Source organism: Tinamus guttatus, unplaced genomic scaffold (genome assembly GCF_059628265.1).
Source record: "Tinamus guttatus ecotype Peru unplaced genomic scaffold, ASM5962826v1 Tinamus_guttatus_pri_ptg000314l, whole genome shotgun sequence".
Taxonomy (NCBI): domain Eukaryota; kingdom Metazoa; phylum Chordata; class Aves; order Tinamiformes; family Tinamidae; genus Tinamus; species Tinamus guttatus.
This window is the reverse complement of record NW_028288848.1, coordinates 8,645,732-8,671,360: the sequence shown is the minus strand read 5'-3', so window position 1 is coordinate 8,671,360 and position 25,629 is coordinate 8,645,732. Positions and strand designations below refer to the sequence as shown.

Here is a 25,629-nt window from a genome sequence, read left to right as displayed (position 1 = left end):
TATGGCTTTTCTTAGTAGTTTTTCATATGTGTCTTGAAGTGCTGACAATATTTACCTGATAAATATTGGTATTATGATAAATGGTTATTTCTACAAGATTTATGATTGAAGATTTTAGTAGTATCTCTTGACATTCTGCTAAAAGCTTTTGTTAATCATGATTTTATAGCAAAATTTGTTTTGAAATTCCTTATGAGGGTATTATTTTCAAGATAGTAGGAGACTGTACTGCATATTTTCTTTGTTTCTTTATATGAAGAAGAGTACTTTCTTTTTATCCCTGCATTTTTTTTTTCCAAGAAAAATCTGATCTTGCATCTTCTCATAGCATCCAATTACTGAAAACATGGCTATCTATTTTCAGTCTCAAAGCTGGCTGAAGTTACCAAGGTCAGAATTAATTAAAACAAACACACAACAACAACAAAAAAACACAGAAGAAAAGTTCATTTTGTCCATTTTTAGCCACAATTTACAGTTAAAGTAAGTTGGAGGAAATATTTAAGAGGGTTGTGAGTCTCATTTTTATTGCTACAATGACAAACCCAGAGTAAAACCCTCTCAGTATTCTGAACATATGGTTTATTGACTGCGCCCAAGCTTGTTCACAATAAAAATCTGTATTAAGAGTTACAGTTTGGTTACATCAGAGTGAATTTATATTCATTCTCTGAATTCATCACTCCTGGGCAAATGTGTGATATTTTATTCATCATTTAGGTGTCATCTTTGGATGGGTAAAATAATTTTATGTTACAAGTTACACTAACTTGACAAACAAACAAGAACAAGTTAGTTTGAAAAAGTCTTGAATTTAGAGTAAGTGTTGAAGAGTTTATTGTTCTTTGAATGATAAGAATCTTGGTAATTGTTTTCTTTTTTTTTTTTTAACCTTCATATTTAAAAACACATTATGCACTTTTTCCCGTAGCTTTCTGTAAAAGGTTATAATGACAAGCAACATATCTTGCTCAAGAAGATCATTGAGAAAATGGCCACTTTTGAGATTGATGAAAAAAGATTTGAAATTATCAAGGAAGCGGTAAGCTACCTGAAGGGGTTTGAATGCATTGACTTGAAGTGAAATTTGAGGGTCTAATTATTCAGAGAGATATAAAATGAAGTTCTGCCTTGCTGAGTCTGTGGAAGGTTTTTTCTTTAGCTGCAAGTTCCCCAGAGTCAGTTACATTTTTCCGGTCAAAAATAACTTGCTCTGCAGTCGTCATCTTAGTCTGTTTTTCTTATGATTTACCAAGGGATTACAACTTGCTTTGATAAGAATAGAAATGTAAGAAACGGGGAAAAGAATCTAAACTATCCCAGATTACCATTTGGAAAAGCCCCAAGGGATCTACACATAAAAGAAAGGGAATATAAGAGAAGGAGTAAGGAGATATTAAGAAGAGTTAATACATTTCTTCTTCTTCCCAGATGTGAAAGAGCTCTGCTCCTCGACTAGTATTCTTTTGTACAAAAATAGCTAGTTTGCAAAATACATACTGACTTGTGGCAGTTTGACTTCCAAAATATAATGACCTATGCATATTTATGAAATAAGCTAAGTAATCTTTTAAAATTTTAAGTACATTAAAAACATTGGTTATGTTTGCTAAGTCAGCCAAGAAATGTAAATACTTGGTCTTCAGCTGTTTTCCCAGGAGGAAGACAAAGCTAAAATAAAGGAAGTAACTTTAAAAAGAATATAGCAATTAGATGTTGGAACTCACGTAACTCATAACAATTGTGAGTTGTTATGGAAATTAAACGATTTCAGAAAAACGATTAGACAGATGTTGGGGGGCAGACTTATTTTTGGCCCGGAAAGTTTGTACATAGTCTGCAATAGATGAGAGAGCTGTGACTGTGTGGAAGATTACTTCGTACTTTTTATAGTCTTAACCTTAATCCTCTGCTTTTGATGATTCACTGGGCTGGATGAACACCAGGACCATCTTTAGTTCGTTACCATGCAATAACAAATTTTAAGTAGATGTACATCAAACATGAGGCAGATTCATTACAACTGCTTTTGTTCAGGGTTCTATGCATATCAAATATGTATCTGAAAAGTTTAACTGAATTTGACAAAACCCCAAGGGTCTGTGAACGATCGGTTTTGTGTGATTTTTCTTCTAGTTTGTGATACTTCCCTATTTGTCTTTACAGCTTACTTGAGTTTTGTCTCTGTATTACATATGATTTTGTCATTTTCTTGAATTTCAGTGTATAAACCTTTTTGGTATTTTGCTTTTATTTTGCTTATCCAAAAGTTAAATCAGATGGGGTGATTGCAGTTTCTTACTTCATGTTTGTATCTACAGATTAGGGAAGTGTCAGCTTCTTTCTGCTATTTTGAACAGGTAGAAGGAGGATGCATCCTCAGCAACTTCCTGCTCTTTCTTGCCCACATCTTCTGAAATGTTACTTTCCTCAGTTAGTATAAATGATGTGCTTATTTATGTCTCTGTAAGCCCAGGAGATCCCAGCTTGCCAAAATGATTAGTTTGCATTTGTTAGAGGAAAGAGTTTTTTTGCTTATCCTGCGAAGGTGTGATATGGGCTAGAGAGGAGTTGTGGAGAAGCTCACTGATTCCTCTCTCACACCTCATTTAACTAGGCCAAGAACACAAAGAATTTCCCAATTGCTCCTGTACTTTTTCTATGCATTTCAGCCTTGGGAACTGAGAGAAAAATACATTTATTAGTACCCCCTTCAGTCACTGTAGAATGCCTATTTCTGGATGAAGGCAGCTTGAACTAAATATTTACTTTGGATTTACCTACCATAATTCAAACATCATTTATTAATTTTATGTTTTGATTTAAGTATGATTTCATTCTCATTTAAACTGTCTTGATGGTTACTGGTTAAGCCATTGCCTCTTAGGCCCATATTGCCATTAAGATGATTTAACACACTTGTTGATCAAATCTAACAGGCATGAAAATGTTGTTGACATTAGACACGTATGTTTTTGATGGTTCAGAGAGTACAGGGCTACAATTTGATGTTTAGAAAAGGAGTTCTGCAATTTAAATTTAATTGATTTAACTTTTGTTTTAGTATATGAGATCACTTAACAACTTCAGGGCGGAACAGCCTCATCAACATGCAATGTATTATCTCCGACTCCTCATGACGGAAGTTGCTTGGACCAAGGATGAGTTAAAAGAAGCTCTAGATGGTAACATTCTGCCAGTTTTAAACTTTCCTCTCTTTATTTTTGTAATGGAGTATGTCTTGCTACAAAACTAGTGAAGGTACCTATTTTGAACTCTACCTGTTATTTAAAGTGAGCTCCTGCAGTGCCAGACTTTAGTTCATGCTCTTGGGAGTTGATGCATCTATACCTGTCCTCCAGTTTCTAGAAAGTGTGTTAGTTGAGGCAAAGGGCTGTACAAATGTGTTGTTGTAGCCTGGTCTAGGCCTGCAGTCAGCCTGATACAGCTTCCTGCCAGCACTGGGGAAGTATGTTGCTGAATACTGAGCTGGTTTTATGGGCATGAGCCTACGTATGGTGAATCCAGGGTCTACCAGGCACTACTAAATTCGTTTGGACTTCAGGTGACATGTTGCAGACCCACCAGTGTGCTTTCCTGTGGCTGTAGTTCTGTTGTTTTTTTCATTATCTAGGGATCCTAACTCCCCTTTCTGTAGATAATAAAAAATTGATTGTAGTTCTTAACTTCTGATAACCTTTTGATAACTTCTGTGAAATAAAAAAGTCCTGTAGATTTTACAGTAGTTGAGAAAATGATGAGAAACTAATGGACTAGGTAAAGTAGTGCAGAGATTCTTGTGGAGTCAGGGATCTGTTAATTTCGGTGTGAGCACCCATCCAGTCACCATACCTCCCCTTCTTATTCCACTGGTTCTGTGTGCTAGCCTAGATTTGCTTTACATACAAAAACAGCTTTACAAAGGTGCTAGCATAGTAGTGTGTGTATACCCTAGTAAATGTCTTAAAATAAGTATTTCCTGTGTATAGTTTGTGCAAAGATTTTTAGTTTAGGGGGTAAATGTATTGTGTTTCTGAAGCATTATAAACTACGTTTAGTTAATAGCTAAAGCTTTATCTTGGAGCAGCACCTGAATGATTGCAACTGTTGTCTCTAGAGAGGGAATGTCTGCTCAGCATGACTGGAGAGAAGGCTTTTTTTTTTTTTTTTTTTTTTTTTTCAATTCCCTTTTGGAATCTGGGTCAGACGATATGTGAATTCTAAGCCAAGCAAACTATACGATAAGTGATGCATTTACACCTGGAAGCTTTCCAGTGCTGCATTTATAACGAGAGATCCACTTTTTTATGATGATGAGTTACTGTTTCTCTAAGAAATACACATATTATAATGATAAGTTAGATACTTCTTAATGTAAAAATACAAGTAATTGATTTAACTGTTGAAATATCTGTTCTAGATGTCACTCTCCCCCGCCTCAAGGCCTTTATATCTCAACTGTTGTCACGGTTACACATTGAAGCTCTTCTCCATGGCAATATAACAAAACAGGTTGGTATGATACTTCTTTAATAAAACATTTTTTATTTAAAAGCAGCCTTAGAAATGAAGGGCTAGCTTTGTAGTCTCAGATTTTAAAACAGTTTCACCAAATGTGCTTGTATACTAGGACTTGTACTTCTTTATGGGAGTATCATAGTGTCATTTTTTTCCACTTTAATTTTTTTTAGGTTAAGTGCTGCCCCTCTATTGCTCTTGGAGATTTAATAGAAAGCAGCTTAGAATCTTAATATTTTAAAGTCTATCTTGCGTGTCATTACTGTAATGTGATCAAGCTGCATAAGGAACAACGTGCTGCAGATCTTGCTTTTCCGTGTATGAGTTTCAGGCCAACTAACAAAGACTTAAGAAGCCAGAATTCTGCCAAATGCTTTATATAAAGCTAGACAGGAATGGTGATCCATAAACAATAAAGTTCAGCTCTCAGTTCTGTCTTTTGGGAAGTAAAAATGAGAAAATATTTGTTCTATCCAGCATTAAAACAGTAATGGTTTGCACTAGCAGAGGAAATTTAAACAAAGATCTGAATATTTGTACAAATACAAAATGTATATTGTTCTTATAGTAAAAACAAGGTCTGCATTCTTTTCTATCAAGATATTATACCAGTTCTGTGATACTTTATTAGCAATACTTAAGTATTGGCAATGTCTACTGAATGTGCGGAGAAGAAATTACATAGTAGGCGGAGGGGTGTGCGTGAAAGATGGAGCTGGAAGCATTGGATGCAGAAATGTTGTTCTTTTTGGGGCATCTGCAGAATATGTATTTTTTAGCTTTATATAGAGTGTTTGTCCTGTCAAGAAATTTGATATCATCTCCCTTTCCCCCAATTTCTTGCACTTTCCTATATGTTATGAAATTCTATTCTTTCTGAAACATCACTGATCAGGATGAGTGTATATTTTCATTATGATTCAGTCATAACAAACAAATATATTCTTTAGCATAATGGGTGCCTATTCCGTAAGTCAAGGTCACAGTGACAATTGGGAAGGATTAATTGTTGTACCTGTAACTGTGTAATAATTAGAAATAATATGTGATCCTCCCCTGAAGAGATTTGAGTAGGAAGACTCATTGCCCAAGTTGTGATCATCAAGATCATGGCTCTGCTGCATTGACCACCTTTTTTTTTTTTTCAACCCAGAAATTGTAACCTAGATCTGAGAAATGTTTCCATCTAAAATTCAATCAGAATTGACATACTCTCGTGACAGGTTTTGGTATTGAATAAGATTAAAAGCTTAGAACTGTCTTGTTTCCACTGGAATTAATCTCATTCTGATGTATGTTCTTTGACTGTTTGTCACGTTCATTTGCCATAAGTGGGTGTATAGTAAATTAATCATGTTCAAACTCTTGTGATCGTTGTAATTTGGTGCATTGATTGGCAGAACACATAGTGTTTTCCTGTAACCTTTCAAACTGTTTTATTAGGACTTGTTAGTCTTTGGTTTGGAATTGTTTTGTTTTGGTTGTTTTTAAAGCTTCCCAGCATGTTTACATGTTTATATGAGGTCACTTTTATATTGTGAGTTTATATGACAGCACAGACTAAAAGATTTTGCTGTTCAATATATTTTTTGGGGGGTTTGTTTGTTTGTTTGATTTTTTTGATGTTCATTTTTTTAGTTCATTTTGTATTTAGAGGGTGTGGGTTAGTGTTCTTGTAGATCAAAATGAAGGTTTTCATGGGCTCTACAAAAAGACCTGCATTGTTCTTCGAAGTTCTACATCTCACAAAAAATGCCTTTTTTTTTTTTTTTTTTTTTGAGTTGTTGCTTGTGAACTACTTCCGACTGGAGCAAGAAATTTTCTGAAAACATTAGTGACTGTAGAACTGAGTAAATCAATACTGTTATTGTGCATTTGTTCAAAAAGAAACCCTAAGTATATTTAAGGCATTAAGAAAAAACTTAAGATAGTGAATAAGGTTTAATTAAAATATGAGGGAATGATGTAGAATATTAAACCGAATACGAATTATGAACTCTGTCTCTGGGTATAGTCATGCAATTTAACTTTAATAAGATTCCAGAGTGGATTTATGAATTTCATCACACTGTATTTGTGATTATATTTAGGTACTTAGTGTGAATTTCAAACATGGATGAGACAAATTAAGGACTAATGCCTGCTCATTAATGCACGAATCAATCAGCAGTTCTGAGTTGTGTGCACTAGACTGTCTACAGTAGAAACACACAAGTGCATTTCTGATTAGTTAGAATGTTCTTTATGACTTTTATGTAGGTGTTTTTCTTTGCATTATGTTTTGCCTCTTGGTCATCTGATCTTGTTCCATTTTGGTAACAATTACTGACGGACTGGCTGTGGACCAGCTCCCTGTTGCAGAGATCAGCCAGTCTTCAAGGCTGTGAAGCAGCCAGTTGTGTCTGACCGCCGCAGGATCCTCTCATGCCAGTTTGCCTATCTAGCTCGTGTCCCCAAGCCACAGCAGCATGGCTTGCAGTTTGACACGAGTCCTTCACATGGGGCTGCAGGTGCATGTGTGGTTTGTCAATCTGAAGCCCTGTTTTCTGTTCAGCGTAGCCACCAAAAATTGAGAATTAGGCCACCAGTGGAGCTGTAGGTGGAACCGGCAGTATCCTATGTGCAGCTGGCTGCACTGCTAGACATTCTGATAAGGAGGAGAAAAGTGCTGGTTTCTTTTCCATGCAGCATCAATCTTTAAGAATAGTAATGACAGAAGCTTGTTCTGCATATGCAAGAGAGCATCAGCTATAAAGAGAAAACTCTGAAACAAAGAAGGTAGTGCTCATGCAAATCTATGCTGAGCTTCACTCTTGAAGATCACTAATAGAGCAGTGAAAAAAGTGACCTCCCATGATCACTGAAAGATGGGCGGCTTCCGACTGTCACTGATCTTAAGTTTGGAAAGGTGACCATGAGCAAGTGCCAGTTGCTGCTCAGCAGTCTCTTTTCCTGGGATTCTCAAGGATAAGAGATGCAGCGGTCAAATCAGGCTTCATGTGCATGGCCTTCTCCAGTGGTGTTGGGGCCACCAATGGGAGACATCTCTTTATCCCTTTTTATCCCTCATCTGTAGAAGGGGCTTCATTGTGCTATTGTCCTCTGTCAAGGATGTGCTGAATGTGTAATGCTTTTTTGGTTTTATTTTTTCCCCAGCAACTTTTGCGTGGCAAAGTTGCATGAGCAGGCCAATGTGTTAACTTCCTGAGCCTGCCAAGATCAAAAGAGTTGCCGTGGTTCTCTTGCTCCTTCACGACTTTGCTGATGGTCTCATCCTGTGTCTCACCAGTGGTTTCCATCATCACAAAGATGTGGAAAACTTTCCTGGTTTTTGCTGCAGCCCAATTGAATGGCAATGAAACTTGTGTTTGGCAGCTTGATAAGGCACATGAGAGCCCCTGTGTCAGATGTGAGGAACACAAAATTTTAATTTGCAAGCTGTGGACTGTAAGATATGAAAGTACAAAAGTCTTTGAAAACAATAGGTGATCATTACTTGTGTTTCTTGATTTTGGTCTCTTTCTGCGACTTGCCACTGCAGCTTGTTTTAACTCAGCAGGTACATGAAAGTATGGGCTGAAAGTCCAGAGCCAGGTCCTGTGAGGACTAGAATTCAAACAGGAGCTTTGCCTTGATCTTCTGCTTCCTGCAGTCTGTTGCTAGCCCGCCAGAGAGCATTCTTGAGCAACACTGGAGCATGTAAGCAGTTTTCTTTGATAAGTAAGGGGGCCCAAAGTGGAAAATGGGCTGGAAAGGCCTGAACATGTCAGAGAGGGGTGGAGAGACGAGGAAGCTGTAGCTGATGTAGATTGATAACTCCAGCTAACTTCCTCACCAGGAAGCTTTGGCCCCTCATTTAGTAAAGCATTGCAGCAAAGCATCCAGTAATGCCTCCCTCTGCTCCGTGCCTGTGGAGTCCTGCGTGTTTGCTGAACTCTTTCGTTGCAGCAGCCTCCCTGCTCCTGCTCTGGCTTGTTTACTGTGCTCTGAGGTGTAAGATATGGCCATGCGGTCTGGCTTCACCCACAGGTACTCAGTGTCCTTTCAGTAGGAAAGTGAGTGTATTTCATTCCCCGTGCAAATAAAGCACCTTTCTTAGTTCCTGTCCCCTCTGTAGAACTACATTCGTGAGAACAGGTCCTGGCCTCCTATTTGGGGAGCAGGAGTTCTCTGCCGTAGGAAGGGATTGAGCCTCCACTGATTCGTGTGCCTGGGAAATTAAGATTTAAAATGTGTCTGAACAGGGTTAGGTCTCACTGGTGTCTGTAAGTTGCCTATGTGACCCCTGTAGTAAGTGAGCTCTGATTAGGGAGGATGTGTCTCTAGCATGATCTCAGTTGGCAAAAAAAAAAAAAAACAGTTCTGTTTTTGGAAAGAGGTTGGGGCGGGAGAAGAGCTGCAGGCAAATATACCTTGGCAGTGATAGAGATGTCACTAGTGTGTTCCTCACCGTCAGCAAAGGTGACCCTTAGCCCAAGGAAAGCTGAGCTGGAGCCAAACGCGCCCGCTTAGTAACTGCGCGTGTGGAGCCTGCGGAGGTGCTGGGCAGGGGGAACGCTGCTTCAGACTTGTGTTCAGCTGTGTGATCTGTGATACTCTTGGCTGAGGCTTCAGGTGCGGTGGATAACCACAAGTTTGGTGGAAAAAAAAATGGCCAGATTCATTTTACTGCATAAATTGTTTTTAATAAGAAATTAGAGTTTTAATGTCTGTGCAGCTGCCAGGCTTGGGTGTGGTAACGCCAGGAGACCTGTGGCAGGACCGAGGGTGCCTGACGTTACCCTGGGGTGCGCGGGTCGCGACGCAGCCGGGTGCTTACGTGTGTCCTGGGATGAGGTGGCAGAGCCGCGCAGTGGCGGGCAGGCCTGGGGGGGCTGCACTGCGGTTTGTGGTGTTTGCACATAATAAAATCTTGCAGGTATTGCTTGTCTGCACTTTAAGCTATGCTAAGGTGCAAATGGGCGTGTTTCATTTATTTATTTATTTATATTTATTGTCAGGGCAGAAATTTTGCATGGGAAAAAGAAGAAAGTCTGAAAGTAGTTAAAGTGTTCTTCCTCTTCCAGTCTATCTTTAGTAATTTGCATATCTCCATAAGAACAACAATTTCTTTTTCTCCATAAGAATAAAAATTTTGCTCAAATGCCTTAAAAATGTGGACAGATTCCTTGTTTATTTAATGCTGGTTTAAGTCCTTTGCATACTTGGGGTCTTTATTCTTCGTGTCAGTTTGTACAAAACACATAGGGAGTAACAAAAAGAACTTGAGCAGACTGAGACCTCCGCTTTGGTTCTTAACAAAGCAAGATATTGTTTTTCTATCTTTGTTTATCCATAGTTTCTTGTTTACTTTTAAAATTCATGCATGCTGTGTCTTCAGCACATCAATAGAATGCATGTTTGAATTGTTACTTTGTTTTCTTAAAATTCCACCTGAGACGTCATTTGTTTTGCAAACATACATTGTAGATGTTTAGATTTCCAGTCTTGGCACATAGAGTGCATCAAAGTGGTAAAGGGAGGAAAGAGGAAGCCCACTTAGAAGTATTGTGGAGATTACAACGTACCACTCACAACGTACTACTTATGGAAAGTAGTTTAACATTTAATGAAAATATATATATTTTTTAAAATTATCCATTTAACATCTGAATTTTCATTAAATTACAATATCCCTTCTTTCTTGTGTTTTAACCTCCTTTCACATCACCAGCACTAATTGGAGAGTTTCAGTTTGCTGGTAGGTACAGAATAACTGATGATCATTTAAAAATCCTCTCTTTTTTTTTTTCCCCTCCAGGCTGCATTAGGAATTATGCAGATGGTTGAGGACACTCTCATTGAGCACGCTCATACAAAGCCGCTTCTTCCCAGTCAGCTAGTGAGATACAGAGAAGTACAACTTCCTGACAGTAAGCTAAATCATTTATAAATTAATTTTAAAAGCACACTAAATAGTCTCTGCTAATGGCTTTTTAAAATGAATGTTACTCTGCTGCTAGGTTTTGTTTGGACATCAGATTTACTTGAAATTAATTTTACTTCTGTTGTGCAAAAAATGTTATATTTAAGGAATGAGGCATGGCAATTTGTGAGAGTTGCATAAGAATGATGAAATACATAGTTTACAGCCAAAATCAATTACCCTATGACGATCATTAACCTGTGGAAATTACTGTATGCTAGAGAAGCTATTGATATTAAATGCTGAATTGTTTTTAATCCTGATAAGCATTTCTGACAAATTAACACCATTTACATGATAGAGGCAATGCAGATTTCCACTCCAGTTCCAAAAATACTTATTTGAAGAGAATTGGCCAATTTAGACTCCATATCCAGTGAGCACAGATGCTTGAGTTCAGTATACCTGAGGGGGAGTGTCTGGCGTGTCCTCTTTTGCTGAGGACCCTTTCGTTTGTAATTTGCTTGCTCATATGTGCAAACTCTGACATTTTGAAATGCTTAAATAATCTTTTCTTTATTTCCTGAAAACCCTGCTTGATCTATCAGTGACAATTGTGCTCTAAGGGTCCTAAGCCATTTATTATAATTCCATTCCACCTGTGATAGACATTATCTTCCTAATACTGGCTAATAACTATGTATGTTTTTTTTTTTTTTAACTTAAGTTGGTTTAACTTTGTTTTTTAGGAGGCTGGTTTGTTTATCAACAGAGAAATGAAGTTCATAACAATTGTGGAATTGAAATATATTACCAGACAGACATGCAGAGCACCTCTGAGAATATGTTTTTGGAGCTCTTTTGTCAAATTATCTCAGAACCATGTTTCAATACTCTGCGCACCAAGGAGCAATTAGGTAAGTTTTCCCAGAGCTGTTGGTGACTGTGTGAATACACACAAGTGCACACACATGTTCATGCACTTACATGCCTAGATGCGATGAGGTATTCTTTTCCCACTTAGTGAATGCCATTTAAAGGACACTTGGTAAACACAAGTTTTAATTGCCGATGACTCAAAGTTACTATTCACATATGCTGAACTGAGGAGAAGCAAGCCTAACTTTTAAGATTGTAAGTGTAGTATCTGAAATCAGCCCTACCCTAAAAAAATTTGAACACTGTGCAAAAGATTTCAAAACTTCAGTTTTAAAAAAAGGAAGATTAGGTTAGTTTTCTAAATTTTAAGAAATTTTCCAAACAAATCAGCAATAGTTTAGTCTTTACCACTCAGCCCTACTTTAGTCTTTACCACTCACAGCCCTACAGCTGCAGTAGAGGGTTCACAAGCCCTAATTTAGGAATACTCCTGTGTGGGTAATAGTAAGCTGCAATGTTAACCAAATCCTAAATATATTTTAGGCTTGTTAAGAATACAGTTGTTCAGAAATACAAATAATCATTACCTGAACGAGTAAAGCTGAAAACTAGTAAGATTATTCCAAATAGAATAACAAGAGAAAGAGAGGCTTCTTATGACAATTTGCATTACTGAGATATTAAAATATTTTTTTTAAAGGATGAGAGTAGAATAAGAAAGGAGCTCATCTGGTAAATCAAGATTTTGTATACCCAGATATCCAGAAGTCCTATTTAAATTCTCAATATGATGATTAAAAGATAAAAAGAACATAGGTGCCGTTCTGGTGTTATGAGCTACCAGAAAATATCGGATAATTTTTTTTTTGAACAACAAGCAGTGAGCCTCACCATGTTGAGTACAGGGGTTTTAACTCTGTAGATACCTGTAGAAAATAGGGCAGGACCCAGGTTATTCAGCAGGCTTTTAGTGGCAGGTTTCTTGTCAAGTTGGATAGAACAACTAAAACATGGGAGAGGGGGAAAGACCCCCAAGGAAGAACTGTTTGAGTTTATGAATATGGGCTAGCATGGTAGGACTGCCAAATTATTGAGTTCACAACTCTCAGGAGAGAAGGCAGCAATAATACAAGCAGCTTTCAATAAAGTCAATGGAACTGTTATTAAGATATGTGAGAAAGCTAAAGAAAAAGGAGTTCAAGAGTTAGCAGTCTATTAAACAGCAGAGAGAGTAACAAAGGTTCATTCAGTAAATATTTTAGCAGTGAGGAAAAGACCAAGGAATAGGAAAGTTGTCAATGATGGTGAAAAGGTCAAAATGCTTCAGGGCAGTTTTGTTGGTTTCCACTTGAAATGCCAGTGGTGACAAGGTAGTTTCCAAAATAAATACCAGTGATCAAAGCCCAGGGGCTCACCTTTGACAAAAATAACAGATTAACATTATGCAGATAAATTAAAAGATTTTAAATAATTGGGCATGATGAACTCTGCATTTAAATTACGAAATCCTGGAACCAGTACTGTTAAAACTGAAAATTTGCAGAAGATAGGTGAGACACTGAAAGGCTAAAGAAGGTTTGACTTTATACTAAGTTTTAAAAGAGAGAAAGAGCAGGAAACTTGCAGATTAGTCATCTTAATTCCCATTCCTGGAAAAACGTGAAACAAATTACGAAACCTATTCTAAATATATAGGAGATAACTGAAAAATGTTTTCTGAACAAAACAGGTCAAAATAACTTTTTTGAATACAGAGTTTAGCTGTATGGGTGGAAGTGATGATGTCATATGTCTAGTTTTTAATAGCATGACAGTCGCATAATGTTCTCAAAGAAGCTAGAGGATAGTCCAGATGGAACTGCTACGTGTTTGGATAAAAGACTGGTTGGAAAGTTACGACTGCAGAGTCGTTAGCAGTAGTTTATTAGAAAAAGTGTTCTACTGAACTGTATTGCAGTCCAATCCTATTAGTGTTTTCATAAAAAAAATGGATGACAGACATGAACATACTTGCTAAATCTTTAGATAATACTTAACTAGAATAACACAAATGCAACTGTGTGGGAAGGCAGAACTAGAATTTGAAATTAATTTGACATTTGGGGACATGATTTGAATGAAGAAAAGATGCCATTCAGTAGGAGCAGTTTTGCAGGAATAATCAGCTGCACAAGACACAAGATGAGGAACCAAGTGGCTAGATAGCACTTGTGTTGAAAACAATCTAGAGGGTGCAGTGAATCAGATGCTGGACGTGAATCAAGAGTGTCATGCCGCTGTGGAAAAGGCGTGCTGGGATCTATAAAAGGGAGCTTCCAAAGATGCACAAAATGATCTTTCTATGCTATTCAGGTAAGGCTTTTGAACACAAGAGCAGCAAGGAATGATCAGAGCTCTATAAAACATCACTGAGAAGATTGAAATGCAATGGTTTTGATTTTAAAGGGGGAAGAAGATTGGAGAAAGGCTCAAGTATTCATATATGCACAAGTTGCAACAAAAAGGAAGAATTCTTTCTTTATATCTAGTTGATAAAATGGGAAATAGTGGTCTTATATTTCAGCAAAGTGTATTCAGATTAAACATCGTGGAAAATAGTAGTGAGTTGCTAATGTTGAGGGTAATGGGACACTAGAATTCAGCCTAATTTTTGATTGTTCGATACTGATGATACATTTCTTTTTGTTCTTTCTTATTCTACTTCATCTCTTCACCTTTTCCCTCAGCTGATAATGTACTTCAGAGAAATAGAGGAAAGAGGTTTTTAAAAAATAAACTGGTATATTTTGAAACACTGTTATTTCATAATGCAGAATTATACCTAGTATAAAAATTGGATTTCTAACAATCCTGGCATCCTTGCAAAAGTCAGTGCTGAAATAAGGGTAGTTGTGGTTGTTGTTACTGAATAATTTGTGACTATTTTGTTTTGCCAAGGTTACATTGTCTTCAGTGGTCCACGTCGGGCAAATGGCATTCAAGGACTGCGATTTATTATCCAATCTGAAAAGCCACCTCACTATTTAGAAAGCAGAGTTGAAGCATTCTTAAAAACTATGGAAAAATGCATAGAAGATATGACGGAAGAGGCCTTCCAAAAACACATCCAAGCTTTAGCAATTCGTCGCCTAGACAAACCAAAGAAGTTGTCTGCAGAATGTGCTAAATACTGGGGAGAAATAATTTCCCAACAGTATAACTTTGACAGAGGTAAGAAAAATCATAATTATTTTAAAGATAAAAATCCAAAACTGCAAAATCAAATGCCAAAATATGCTCTTGACTCCTTTTTGACAGAAATGTTTATTTAAAATATAACTAAAATTTTGTGCATTTAGCTAAATCTCTCATTGCTGAAAATTGAACAGAAATATTTCCGAGATTATATCTAGGGCACAGTGTGCAGTTCTTAGCCATTCTCAGTAGGGCAGTAATGAACACCTCTGTTAGAAGAAAGGCTGAGCAGTGGCTGATACGCCTGAAAATGTCCCCTTTTCATGGAGCTCCTGGGCAGTTATTTTAAAGTTGCACAGCTGCGCTCGACTCCAAAGCGAGGAGCGCTGAGTGCTGGAGTCTGACTGTGTTTGGGACCCTGGTGGATGTGAGTGCAGCCTCTGGAAACAGCTTCAGCTTTTACTGGGTCCTTTTTTGTGCTGCTTGTGCTTGGCATCCCCTTAGCTCCAGCTCTTCCTCCTGCCTGGGGACAGAAGCTCGCTTGGGGAGCCCGGGCTCCCTTGTTACGGGGCCGTTAGCAGCAGCGGACGCGGCTGCTCCCTGCTGCTTGCCCGAGCGTGGGGTAGTTGAGGCTTCCTCGACCTTCTCTCCTTTCCATGGAGGCTCAGGGAAGCGCAGAGCAGGTCAAGGATGGGAGTGGTTTGGATGTAAGAGGGTCTTAAGCATAGATCCACATAAGCTCAGATTTCTTCCATGGTCTTCAGACACTTGCATTATAGAGATGCCTAAAACCTGGATGGGAGTTTTCAAATGTACTTAGAAAAGCCTAGAAGAAACATTAATTTTTTTAAACCTGGATACTTTAAAGGTTATAGGCTTGTAAAGCCTATAGGATTAGGATCCAACTGGTAGAGTTCTTTGTGAAAATGGATGGAAAATTTTGTAAATTGATAGCATAATACTGTGATCTTACATTACCATTTAAGTTGTATTTTTCTCTTTTTCACTAATGTTTGGAGATTTTAAAAGCAGCTTATTGAGGCATGTATTATTACTAAATAATACATTTTGAAACAAAACAAAGCTGTTTCTTACCGTAAAGCTACATGTTTCTTAAACTATGACTAAGGCTTTGAAATATAATTTCTAATTTGTTCACTATTTGCTCCATTAAGATTTTTCCAAACAAACCAAAAAACCCCACTCTGGTACTTTATAAACGTTTTTTTTAGTTTGTAACAGAAAAAAAAATCCTATTTCTGTTTTAGGTATGGATCAGCTTTGCGTCACATTTCATGTCTCAGCTCTTATTCACAGCTGTAATTTCCAATCTCCCATGCATAATAAGCTTCCTACATAAAATTCACTTTGTATCCTATAACTTCTCTTTTGCTTTCCTTGCACTGTATTGGCCTTTCACAATAGCAAATACAGTCTTTTTTTTGTAGGCAGTGACTAACTGTGAGCTGCTTTAGTACTGAACAATTTTGAATTGTCATCTAGCCTAGTCTCAAGAGAATGAGAGCTACTGACAAAAAGATTTCATGCCCATATATGAGAGGTGGTGAGAAAACTCTTACCTCTGAAATCCTTTTGTGTTTCTGATGAAACAGTTTTATTTCTCTGCCTTAAGTGTTTCTTTTTTTTACCATGCTTGGATCTCTGACTTATCTCTCCAGCATTTCTAGCTGCTAGTTGAAGCCAGATCTTTTTATGTAAATTCCACACAACTTACTAATTCCACTGACTTTTGTAACTTTAATTCCTGTCTACCCACTAGTAATTTTATTCTATTAGATAAAAAGTGAAAGGGAGAATATATTTTCGTGTTTTTCTGCATTTTTTTAATTACTGTTTTACTTCACATGTCTTAAAACATTGTTCCAGATGCCATCTTGTTTTCTTCAGTATTGTGTATGCTGTACCCAGTTACAATTCCTTACATTTATCATTAAAAATCTTCATACCATTTTCCTAACTGTGAAATAAAGCTCTCTATCATCAGTTTGCATGATGAAGATGTAACATGGAATTGAAGATAATATATGGAAGTAGACATATTTTTTTATCTACTGAATAGTGTAGTCCGATCAGTATTCTTTAAATATATATTTTTAGTAAATTCAATCAGATGGATTGTTTTATGTATGTTTTTCCCAGACTTCCAATGACACTTCCAGTGATACAGGTAGTAGCTTGTAAGTTAAGAATGGTGAGTGTAACATTTGCAGTCAACTGCAACATCTGGATTTAGAAGGAAAATGCTTTCAAATAAGTGTGCTAATACATTCTGTTATGAATTTCAGACTTGTTTTAATTTTCATTCTTCTTGAGCAGATAACATTGAAGTGGCTTATCTAAAAACTCTGACCAAGGATGATATCATACAGTTCTACAAGGTAAGTTAGTCATGTAGTTAAAGTATTATTCAGAGAGGTGTATATTACTCTGTGAGCTGTGAGAGCTTATACTTGTACTTGTTGTAGGGAGGTAATATGAATGATGCACATACCTTAATAATAATTTTATTTACTGAATCTTCCTTAGCTTAAAGGGAGCTAGCATACTGCAAGAATGGTAGAAATAGATGTTTTTCTTCTTACCAGCTGCTGTTCTCCTGTCATTTATCCTTCCTTTGTGAATAGAAAGCATGTTTCTGTGTGATTTTTTGACCCAGTTTACCCCAGGTTGCAAATTTATTTTTTTTCCTCTGAACCAGCAGTATTTTGTTTGTGTGAACTGTGAATGAAAAAGGATATTTGTAATGCTTTCCACACTGTAAATCAATACATCTCTTGTTCCTCTTTTGCAGAACAAAGGAACAACATAATGATGCAATAAACATATACTGCAGCTCAGCATGAAATTATTAGATAGAGGTCTAATAAAGGCAGTTGAAATACTGGGGTGGGCTGAGGAAAGTGGTTACCTAAAAAGAAAATTAGTCGGACCTCATTCTTTCTGTTTTGCACCAAATTTCAAATGCAGTGACAATTCTGAGTGTTGCAAAGTCTATATGTTGTTTAATTACCTCGGGAGCAGCTAATAGTTCAAGGAAATAGTAGGGGGAAAATACTGTGGCTGCCTTTGAAACTTACTTTGGAAAAACTTTTACTCATGTAGAAGCATGGTGGGTTGATGTGCTTATACAGTATCTATGTGAGTGTATGCACATATAATTATGTGTACATATATGGGTGTGTATTTAGATAGGTGTGCATGTATGTGTGAATGTCTTCAAAACTATTTCTCTTTGTACTTTGTCCTTTTCAATAGTCAGGGTCATTCTCATATAATCTTCTGTTTCAGTTTGCAATTTAACCTTCTGTTAAAACTGGTTACTGCTGAAATGGCACAGTGAACACGAATGTTTTTCAGACAGGGGGAAGAGGTGCAGCAGATAAAAGATTAATAAATGGAATTTCAGTAGCTGTTGTTTAATAAGTAATAATTTGAACAAGTATCGACATTCTGGTTTTGTAGGAATCTACTCTTACTATTTTGTTTCATATAAATATATATGCTAATGCAAAATACATGATTATCCAGTGTTGCAAAGCATGAGTATGTGAACTGGTCCAGCTGCATTTAACATTTGTGTTCAAGGTGATGTGCTTCCAGAAGGCTAATAAGATTTGGAAGCTTCAGAGATTTTGGTTGCATACCTGGTGCTGTGACAGCTAATGGCTTTATTTCTGGATTTTTTTTTTCCCGTGTGTGTGTATGTGTGCGCACCAAATGCTACGTGAATTTTTTAAGCAACTTTGTTCTAAAATGACTCAAATAAGTATATGGATGACCTTTAATAATGTTTTAAGGGACATTCCAAAATTACCTCTAGTTTTAAAACTTAGATTAAAATTCAATTGCTGTCATCCTTTTACTGTTTTAAAAACATAATTACAAATGTTACCCCAAACCTGAAAGAGCTGATAATGTTGTCTACTGTAGGTGCTGTTAGCAATAGATGCTCCCAGAAGACACAAGGTATCAGTACATGTCCTTGCAAGGGAAATGGATTCCTGTAAGTATTGTACTGAATATAATATTTAATAATTTCCTGTTCAAGCAGTCATAGTTAACAACAGCCATGCTATATGGTATAAAGACAATGCACTGCATATATATTGTTTAGATGAAAAAACTTACTTTATAGGTTTTCTCCACATGGATGCTGCAGAATTTTTGATTGATGCTTGTGGCCAAGTTATTCAGCTTTCCCAAAATACACTGATACCAAAACTATATATTTGAAAATGTAGTGCTTCTCTTCTCAGGAGCAGATTTTAAAATAAATGTAAAACTCCACAACATTCCTGTTGAGGGGAAAAACAAAGTTAAGATTTGCATTTAGCAATATAATGGTTTGGTAAACAGTGAATGTCTGCAAGTTTTTAATCAAGCACCTTTGTGGGGTTAAAAAAGGAAAAGAAAAGGAAACCTCAAACTTTTAAGAATATCAAATATATTTAAATTTGAGAAAAAGTTTTATTTAGGCTTTGCTTTCAAGTAATCTAGATTAACTGTGTATTGTAAACTATGCTACTCCATTCTAAAGTTCAAGAATGAAAACGTTAAAAATGTTTACCATTTCATGTAAATAAACTAAGAGGAAAAACTTCTATGCTGTTTTGTGCAGATTTTTCACCAGTTTATAATGGAGTTAAATTGCATTGTGTGACTGGTTGTAAAATCAAGGATGGTAAAGGTTTGTCTGTGGAACAGAAAGAAGCAGATACTTTTTTTTGCCTGTCATGAGACTCCCTCCAGTCTCAGAATGGCTGATTTTATGGTACCATGGATGTCATGATTCTGCAACTGTGTAAGGAAGATTTATTTTAAAATATCTAACCAGTTTTCATGACTGATCATAGCTGAGCAGAAATAGCTCTCATACATTGCTAAACTAGAGGAAACATTTTAAAATCTAAAAACTAAATTCCCAGAATGGCCTATTCTTGAAATGACAGCTTCCCGAGACGAGGGTGAGTCCGAGAGAGCGCCTAAGAACTGGTACCTTTACAGACATTACAGCAAGATATTCTGTCCTGCTCTTTCCACACGTTCCCCAGCCCCACAGCATTTAATCTGGTGTGTGGCCTCTTTCCAGCCACCACAGGGAAATGGTACTTTCATGTATTTCCGATGCACTGTTTGCCCTAAGAGTGGAAAAAGAGTGGAAACAGGAGAGTTAGAGAACAGGGATTTAGGAGGAAGAAATACTTGAACTTCTTGTGTGAGTGTCAGCATTGAAATTGGGAGGATGGAGGTAAAAGGGAGGCTTGAGGAATTTAAGACTAGGAATTCTCTGGGACAGGTGGATGGAAAGCAAAGAACAGTTTTGAGTGGTCTAGATTTAGGAAATAGATGGGGACAGGCGAGAGAGGTTTAGGATTGCTAAAGAGGGTTTGATACATGGAGTATCCCACCCTTTATAAGTGTATCCTACAAGAAAATTCTGGTATAATTATAGGAAATGTTGGAAATACGGATTTTGTTGCATCGCCATTGCTCCATATACTGTGCGCATTTAATACTGTTCACATAAGTCGTGCTGAAAAAACAGTTCAAGTTTTCATTATTCAGTGAATTAGCAGTCTTATATTTCTGCGTTCTTTGTGTAGAAGTAAAATGAATAAAAAGCCACTACTCCTCAACACATAGTCTCAACCCAGGTCTTGGGTTAGTTTATTTGAATTTCTGTGGAGATCAAAGTCAAAATCTTCAGAAATATTATTTATAGATATTATAAAATAATCTATGCTTTTTGTATGTATCTGTCTTATAAGAACAGGAGATCATATATGTAGGGTATTAATTATGGTCCTAAATTAATTTTGATAATGTTAAATAGGCCCTGTTGTTGGAGAATTTCCATGCCAAAATGATGTGAACCTGGCCCCAGCACCACCACTACCACAGGTAAAACTGTAGCAGCATTAAAGAAAAGCTTGTAGGGAAAAAAGTACAGACTTTTTGAAGTTCATACTGGTGTAGGTTGATGTTTCAGCCCTTTTACATGTGTGTTGTTATCCTCAAGAATGGCAATTTTGCTCCTGACTTTTTTTTTTCCTTCTTAATGTGAATAGTTTTTCCCGTTGCCTTTGTTCCTATTATTCCCCTCAAATAAAAGCTAATGGAAGTAGTAACTCTACCGAGTATCTACACTGTGGAATAAAGTGCAGATAATTGTTGCATGAAAATACTGAGTGTAGATGATAAGATGTAATACACGCCAAGAGAAGGTTGCAGATGCATCAACAAATTATCATCTTTGTCTAAAAAAAGAAATGCAAATTCCTGTCATTGTGTTACCTGTGGAGGAAGCAATTTGCCAACTTCTATTCATGCAAGTGTTAGAGATTTCACTGTGATGCTTTTTGTGTGAGCAGAGGTAATAGCACAGAGGCTTACTGAACATTAAATGAATTTACTTGAAGAAGGATGCTAGTATTTGCCCCATTAGGTAATTACTTTCTTCCTCCTTTTAAAAAAAATGTTATTCTGAAATAATCATAGCGGAAATATAATAACTCATTAATTGTTACTGTTTTTATGATCTTGACTCTGGTGATTAAAGAATAGCTGGTATGTTCTGAAATAGAATTCATAAATGAAAAGACAAAGTAGTTGAGCTCTGTTTACTTGCCATTATTACTAATGCTATTACTGCAGTATAGATACTGTTTTAAATTACCCAGAGTAAATAGAAAACGGTGTACTTCATGAGCAATAAAACTACGCTTTAGAAGATCCCATGATAATGAATGTGAATCCCTTAAGCTACAGAAACGAGAACAAGAAAGATGTGTTTATGTGTGGTTGTAGCAAAAGTTAAAACTTAGAGCGAGGCTTTTTCCCACTTTCCTGATTCACGATACTGAGCAGACTTTCTCTTGCATACGCTTCTTTGCAGCCAAGTGTGATTGAAAATATGACAGAATTCAAGCGCAGTCTGCCGCTCTTTCCACTGGTGAAACCACATATCAATTTCATGGCTGCAAAACTGTGAAGAATCCCAATGGATGAAGAAATGCAAATGATCAGTGCTGACATGATTTTAAGGGATTTCATGATGAACAAAATTATTAAAAATTATTAGGATAAATGGTTCTGTCCATTATGAAAATCCCGCATATGTTCTTGGTTCATTCAACATAAACTGTGTGCTAGGGATAGAGAGTATAGAAAAATCAGTTGTGGTCATGTGTCATTTATATTGCAGAAAGCCTGTTGAAAACCAAAATCAACTGAAACAATAAAAAACTTGTAGATGCAGTATATTTTTAAAATAGTATATCCCTTTAAGTTTTCATTTTGATAAAAGAAGCCTCCAGAATAAACAATTTTGCTTGTAAAATCCGTATCATTCCTGAAAAACACTGTTTAGTAGCCCAATTATAATCTTACTGGGGGCCGAAAGGGGAGAAAAGCAAGTCCTTTGGGGCTTGGGGAAAACGATTTTTCATAAAAAGAGACTTTCATGTTTTTGAAAAGTGACATGTTGATTTTTTTTAATTGATTCTTAATGCAACCAACATATTTTCTATTTAAGTTTTATGAAGACCAACGGGGAAAAAAGGAAATTTGACAACACAGTAATAAGTGAGGGAGTTGTCTTAACAAGAGTAACCGAAGATAATGGCATGATTTTAATCTTTCTATACAAACTTTGGGACGTTTTATATTCAAACTAGTAAAATGCTGGAAACGCTTTGTTACTCCATCTTCTTTCTGTTAGCAGAAGTGTTGTCCTAATCTTTGGATTTTGTAAACATACTGTTCAGTTTGTCAGGGTTACTCTGGATTGTTGCCAATTGGAATATAAAATACTTTATTTGGTGTCATTCTTGTTTTCCATCGCTCATACACTATGAAAGTTCTCAATCAGTACATTTTGCCTTTTTGTTATATTAGGTCTCAGTCCAGCAAAGCACTTGTTAGTGCGAATACCTTTGTGTGCATTAGTTCTTAAATTAAGAACAGGTGAGGCTAAATCTGGGGCCTTCCGTGAGTCCGTGGCGCTCCTGGGTGTCTGCTCGGGTCAGCCCTGGGGCCGGCGCAGCCCCTGGCTGGCGGCACCGCTGCGGCGCGGGACTTGCTTCGGGTTCCGTCACGACGTGGTGGGGCCCCGTTCTTTTAAGAATGCTGCACAAAACTGAGAAGAATCAAGAATTATGTTGAGATGTTGTGTGTGCACAATTCATAACTTAGTAAACATGGTAAAGCAATATATTGTGTTCACTGGGTTGCTCCTGCAGATGTTTGTGCTGCTTGAGACAACAAATCACGATAGTCTTCAAATAATAATAAAAAAAAAGGTAATGGAGCATCTTAGTAATTACTAACCTCTTTTACCTTTTAATGCACAAAATTAACTGCAATTATTCAGACAGGATGTAGAATGCAAAGCACTGAGGATGTACAAGCTGCTCGTGTGAGCCCTTACTATCAGGGCTGCTGCTGCAAGTTTACTTTATACTAAGAGAACCTGAAACTAAGGGCCCTCGGGATCCTGGAGTCCTCAGTAGGGCTGTTCTTACCATTGGAATCACTATGCCTGTCTACACTGATGCCGAATTCAAATGGGCACTTGACAGGATTAGGGCTTAACTTGTCTCTACCAGAATCTGTTTTAATTGAGTAAATACAGGGCATTTAAAAGGTTTTTTTTATTTCAAAGGTAAACAGTGCATTTGTTTCAACATCTCTTGAAAGAAATTGATGCTGGTTTGTGATGTAACCTGTTGCCAGAGAAGGCCACTTGAATTTTTTTGTAGCCTAAGGAAAAAAATTGGGGTTTAGTATAAACAAAAAACAGTATTGGGGTCTCTGCTCAGTTTGCCACATTTTTCATGGATCTTTCATATGTAAATGGGTTTTTTACCCTCTTGCATTTTGCTTTTGTTTATAATTTTATTTTAGTAAAAGTGTTTGTATTATATATATAAAAGTTTTGACAACATATTATAAAATATATATTTTGGGACTTAGTATTTAAACATACCACTTTTATGGTGAATAAATGAGATTGCTTCTGTCATATGTAAAAATAAATATAAATATTCATGAAAGTATGATGAACGCTAATTTTAACAAACTATATGAATTGGAACAACAGTGTATTTAACACAAACTCCCGAATCGTGTTTACCAGCAGAAAAATGTAGATTTTTAAAATTCTGTAAGTGGATGTGGAAACCCATGTTTTAATTGTTTTTAAGTGTTCTCCAGCATTTTACAGTTTCTGAGTTTGGTATAGCAGTAAATTTTGATAAACTCAGGCATACTAATGGGTTCATTTTAATGGATCCAAAGCTGCAGTGTCTACAAGCAATAAAAAACTACCTAGAATACACTGTAATTCAGTTTTAGTGCTTGTTAATTAGTTTATGTAAGAAACCGTAAATTATTATTACATAACTGTAATTTTTGCAAGTGCTATTTTGAGCAGTTTATGTGGAATTGGGTGCATGTGACACAGCCAGTATGACAGAGTGCTAGAGTTATTCTGTTTACAATAAACAATCTGAATTTAACCTTTGGAGTTCTTAATTTGTTTTATTTTAACTTTTTGCATACTGGTAATGTTACATCTATCAGTCTGTGCATTTCTTACTATTATTTTTATATACTGATCATGAATTGCGAGGGTGCAGTTGCCTGTACTAGTGGGGCAGGGTAGGACGGGCTCTGTAGTGTTTCTGTTCCCTTCTTGGGAGGATTCAGAGGACAGTTGTTTCCCCGTGTGACATCCCACATCGTGTGGACAGATCAGCTTCGTTGCTGGGTGTGTGAGACTTTTGTAAAATAAAAGCAGACAGGATTTTTTTTTTTTAATGATCAAATCTGAAATTGTAAACTCAGAGCATCCCTGCAGCCTAACTTAAGCTTACTCTGTGCAGCTTTACAGTGCTGGCTTTTGAGAGATTATTTTCTCCAGTAGTTTTCTATGTTTTATGTGCACCAGAGAATTATTTTCAGAAAGCTTAGAAACAATGAATTGAAGAATGATTATTAGGAAAGTCAATATTGTGAATTCTGGCAACCTAAAGCCATAAATCAGCCTGCACTTCTGGTGTTGTGTTGTAATGGGGCTCCTTGAAGTACTTCCTTACTTTTGGCAAGGTAAAAAGAGAATGGTTTTGACCTTGGTGTTGGGAAGAGTAGTTGGGAACCTCAGCACAGGTATGTGCAGTATGCCAGACACAAAGAGAATTGTTCCTAACATTAGGGCTCTCGTTCTCCCCTCTGATTGTTACGGATTGGCTTTATTATCTTTTGCAAAAATATCTTTTACCAAAAATCAAGCTACCCAGATTTATTTGGTCACATTGTCACTGTTAGCCATAGGGATAGCTTAGGGATAGCTGAGCTTATTGCTGAGGATATTGCTTAAGCATTTAGACTTGAACAGTTTTTGATGATAATGTGTTCGACAGTGTAATTAAATGTTGTGTCGAAAATGCACTACCTATTTAAATTCATTCATTATTTTCTAGCTTTTGTTACAACATAAGATCAGTGGAATATTAGTCCACCCTCTCTACCTTTAAGTGTTTAATATGCTTTTGTTATAGCTCCATTGTGAAGTACAAAATCCTAATATTCCAAATCTTTCTTCATAGGTTTTTGCCCTGTTTTTTTTTCATCAGGCTTACGATAGAATTGATAATATGGTCAGCAGTGATGCCTGGGTCTTTTCCAGTTGGTAGTAAATTTGTTATCCAACAAATCCAAAATTCAACTTGGAAACTTAGTTTTCAACTTCATTTTTGAGTTAGGTTATTACTGCATGTCACCTCCTATGCTATTTTGAAGGAAGGAAGAGATCAGGGACTCGAGCACCTTTCTTAGCTTTCACATAATTTTATGAGGAGCCTTGCCTTTGGAGGTTCTGCTGGAAGTGTTTTCTCTGAAGCGTTTCAGAGTGCACATACTATTCAAGGAAATCCTCATGAGTTAGAGCATGTGCTGTTGGTAGAATATAATACTGATAGTATGTGAAATCTAAATTGCAAATCAAAAGGAGAGAGCCAGGGCCAGAGCTTTTTAGATTAATAATTTTAAGCCTCTCCAAGGCTGTTAATTAAAAGCAAAACACGTTAAGGAATTGAAAGACTGAGGGAGCTGGACCTGTTCAGGCTGGAGAA

General features: G+C 36.8%; 1 protein-coding gene across 2 annotated transcripts in view; it reads left to right on the top strand.

Annotated features, from left to right (window-relative positions):
- Positions 1 to 22,415, top strand: part of IDE (insulin degrading enzyme) — a 59,237-nt gene extending 36,822 nt beyond the window's left edge. For both annotated transcript variants that reach the window (XM_088528724.1, XM_088528725.1), the window contains 10 exons: positions 932 to 1,042; positions 3,065 to 3,185; positions 4,421 to 4,512; positions 10,319 to 10,430; positions 11,173 to 11,340; positions 14,240 to 14,512; positions 16,814 to 16,875; positions 18,428 to 18,500; positions 20,331 to 20,398; positions 21,393 to 22,415. In XM_088528724.1, the coding sequence (XP_088384850.1) occupies positions 932 to 1,042; positions 3,065 to 3,185; positions 4,421 to 4,512; positions 10,319 to 10,430; positions 11,173 to 11,340; positions 14,240 to 14,512; positions 16,814 to 16,875; positions 18,428 to 18,500; positions 20,331 to 20,398; positions 21,393 to 21,488 (1,176 nt within the window). In that variant the 3' untranslated portion in view covers positions 21,489 to 22,415. The remainder of the gene's footprint in view (positions 1 to 931; positions 1,043 to 3,064; positions 3,186 to 4,420; positions 4,513 to 10,318; positions 10,431 to 11,172; positions 11,341 to 14,239; positions 14,513 to 16,813; positions 16,876 to 18,427; positions 18,501 to 20,330; positions 20,399 to 21,392) is intronic.
- Positions 22,416 to 25,629: the final 3,214 nt, after the last annotated feature.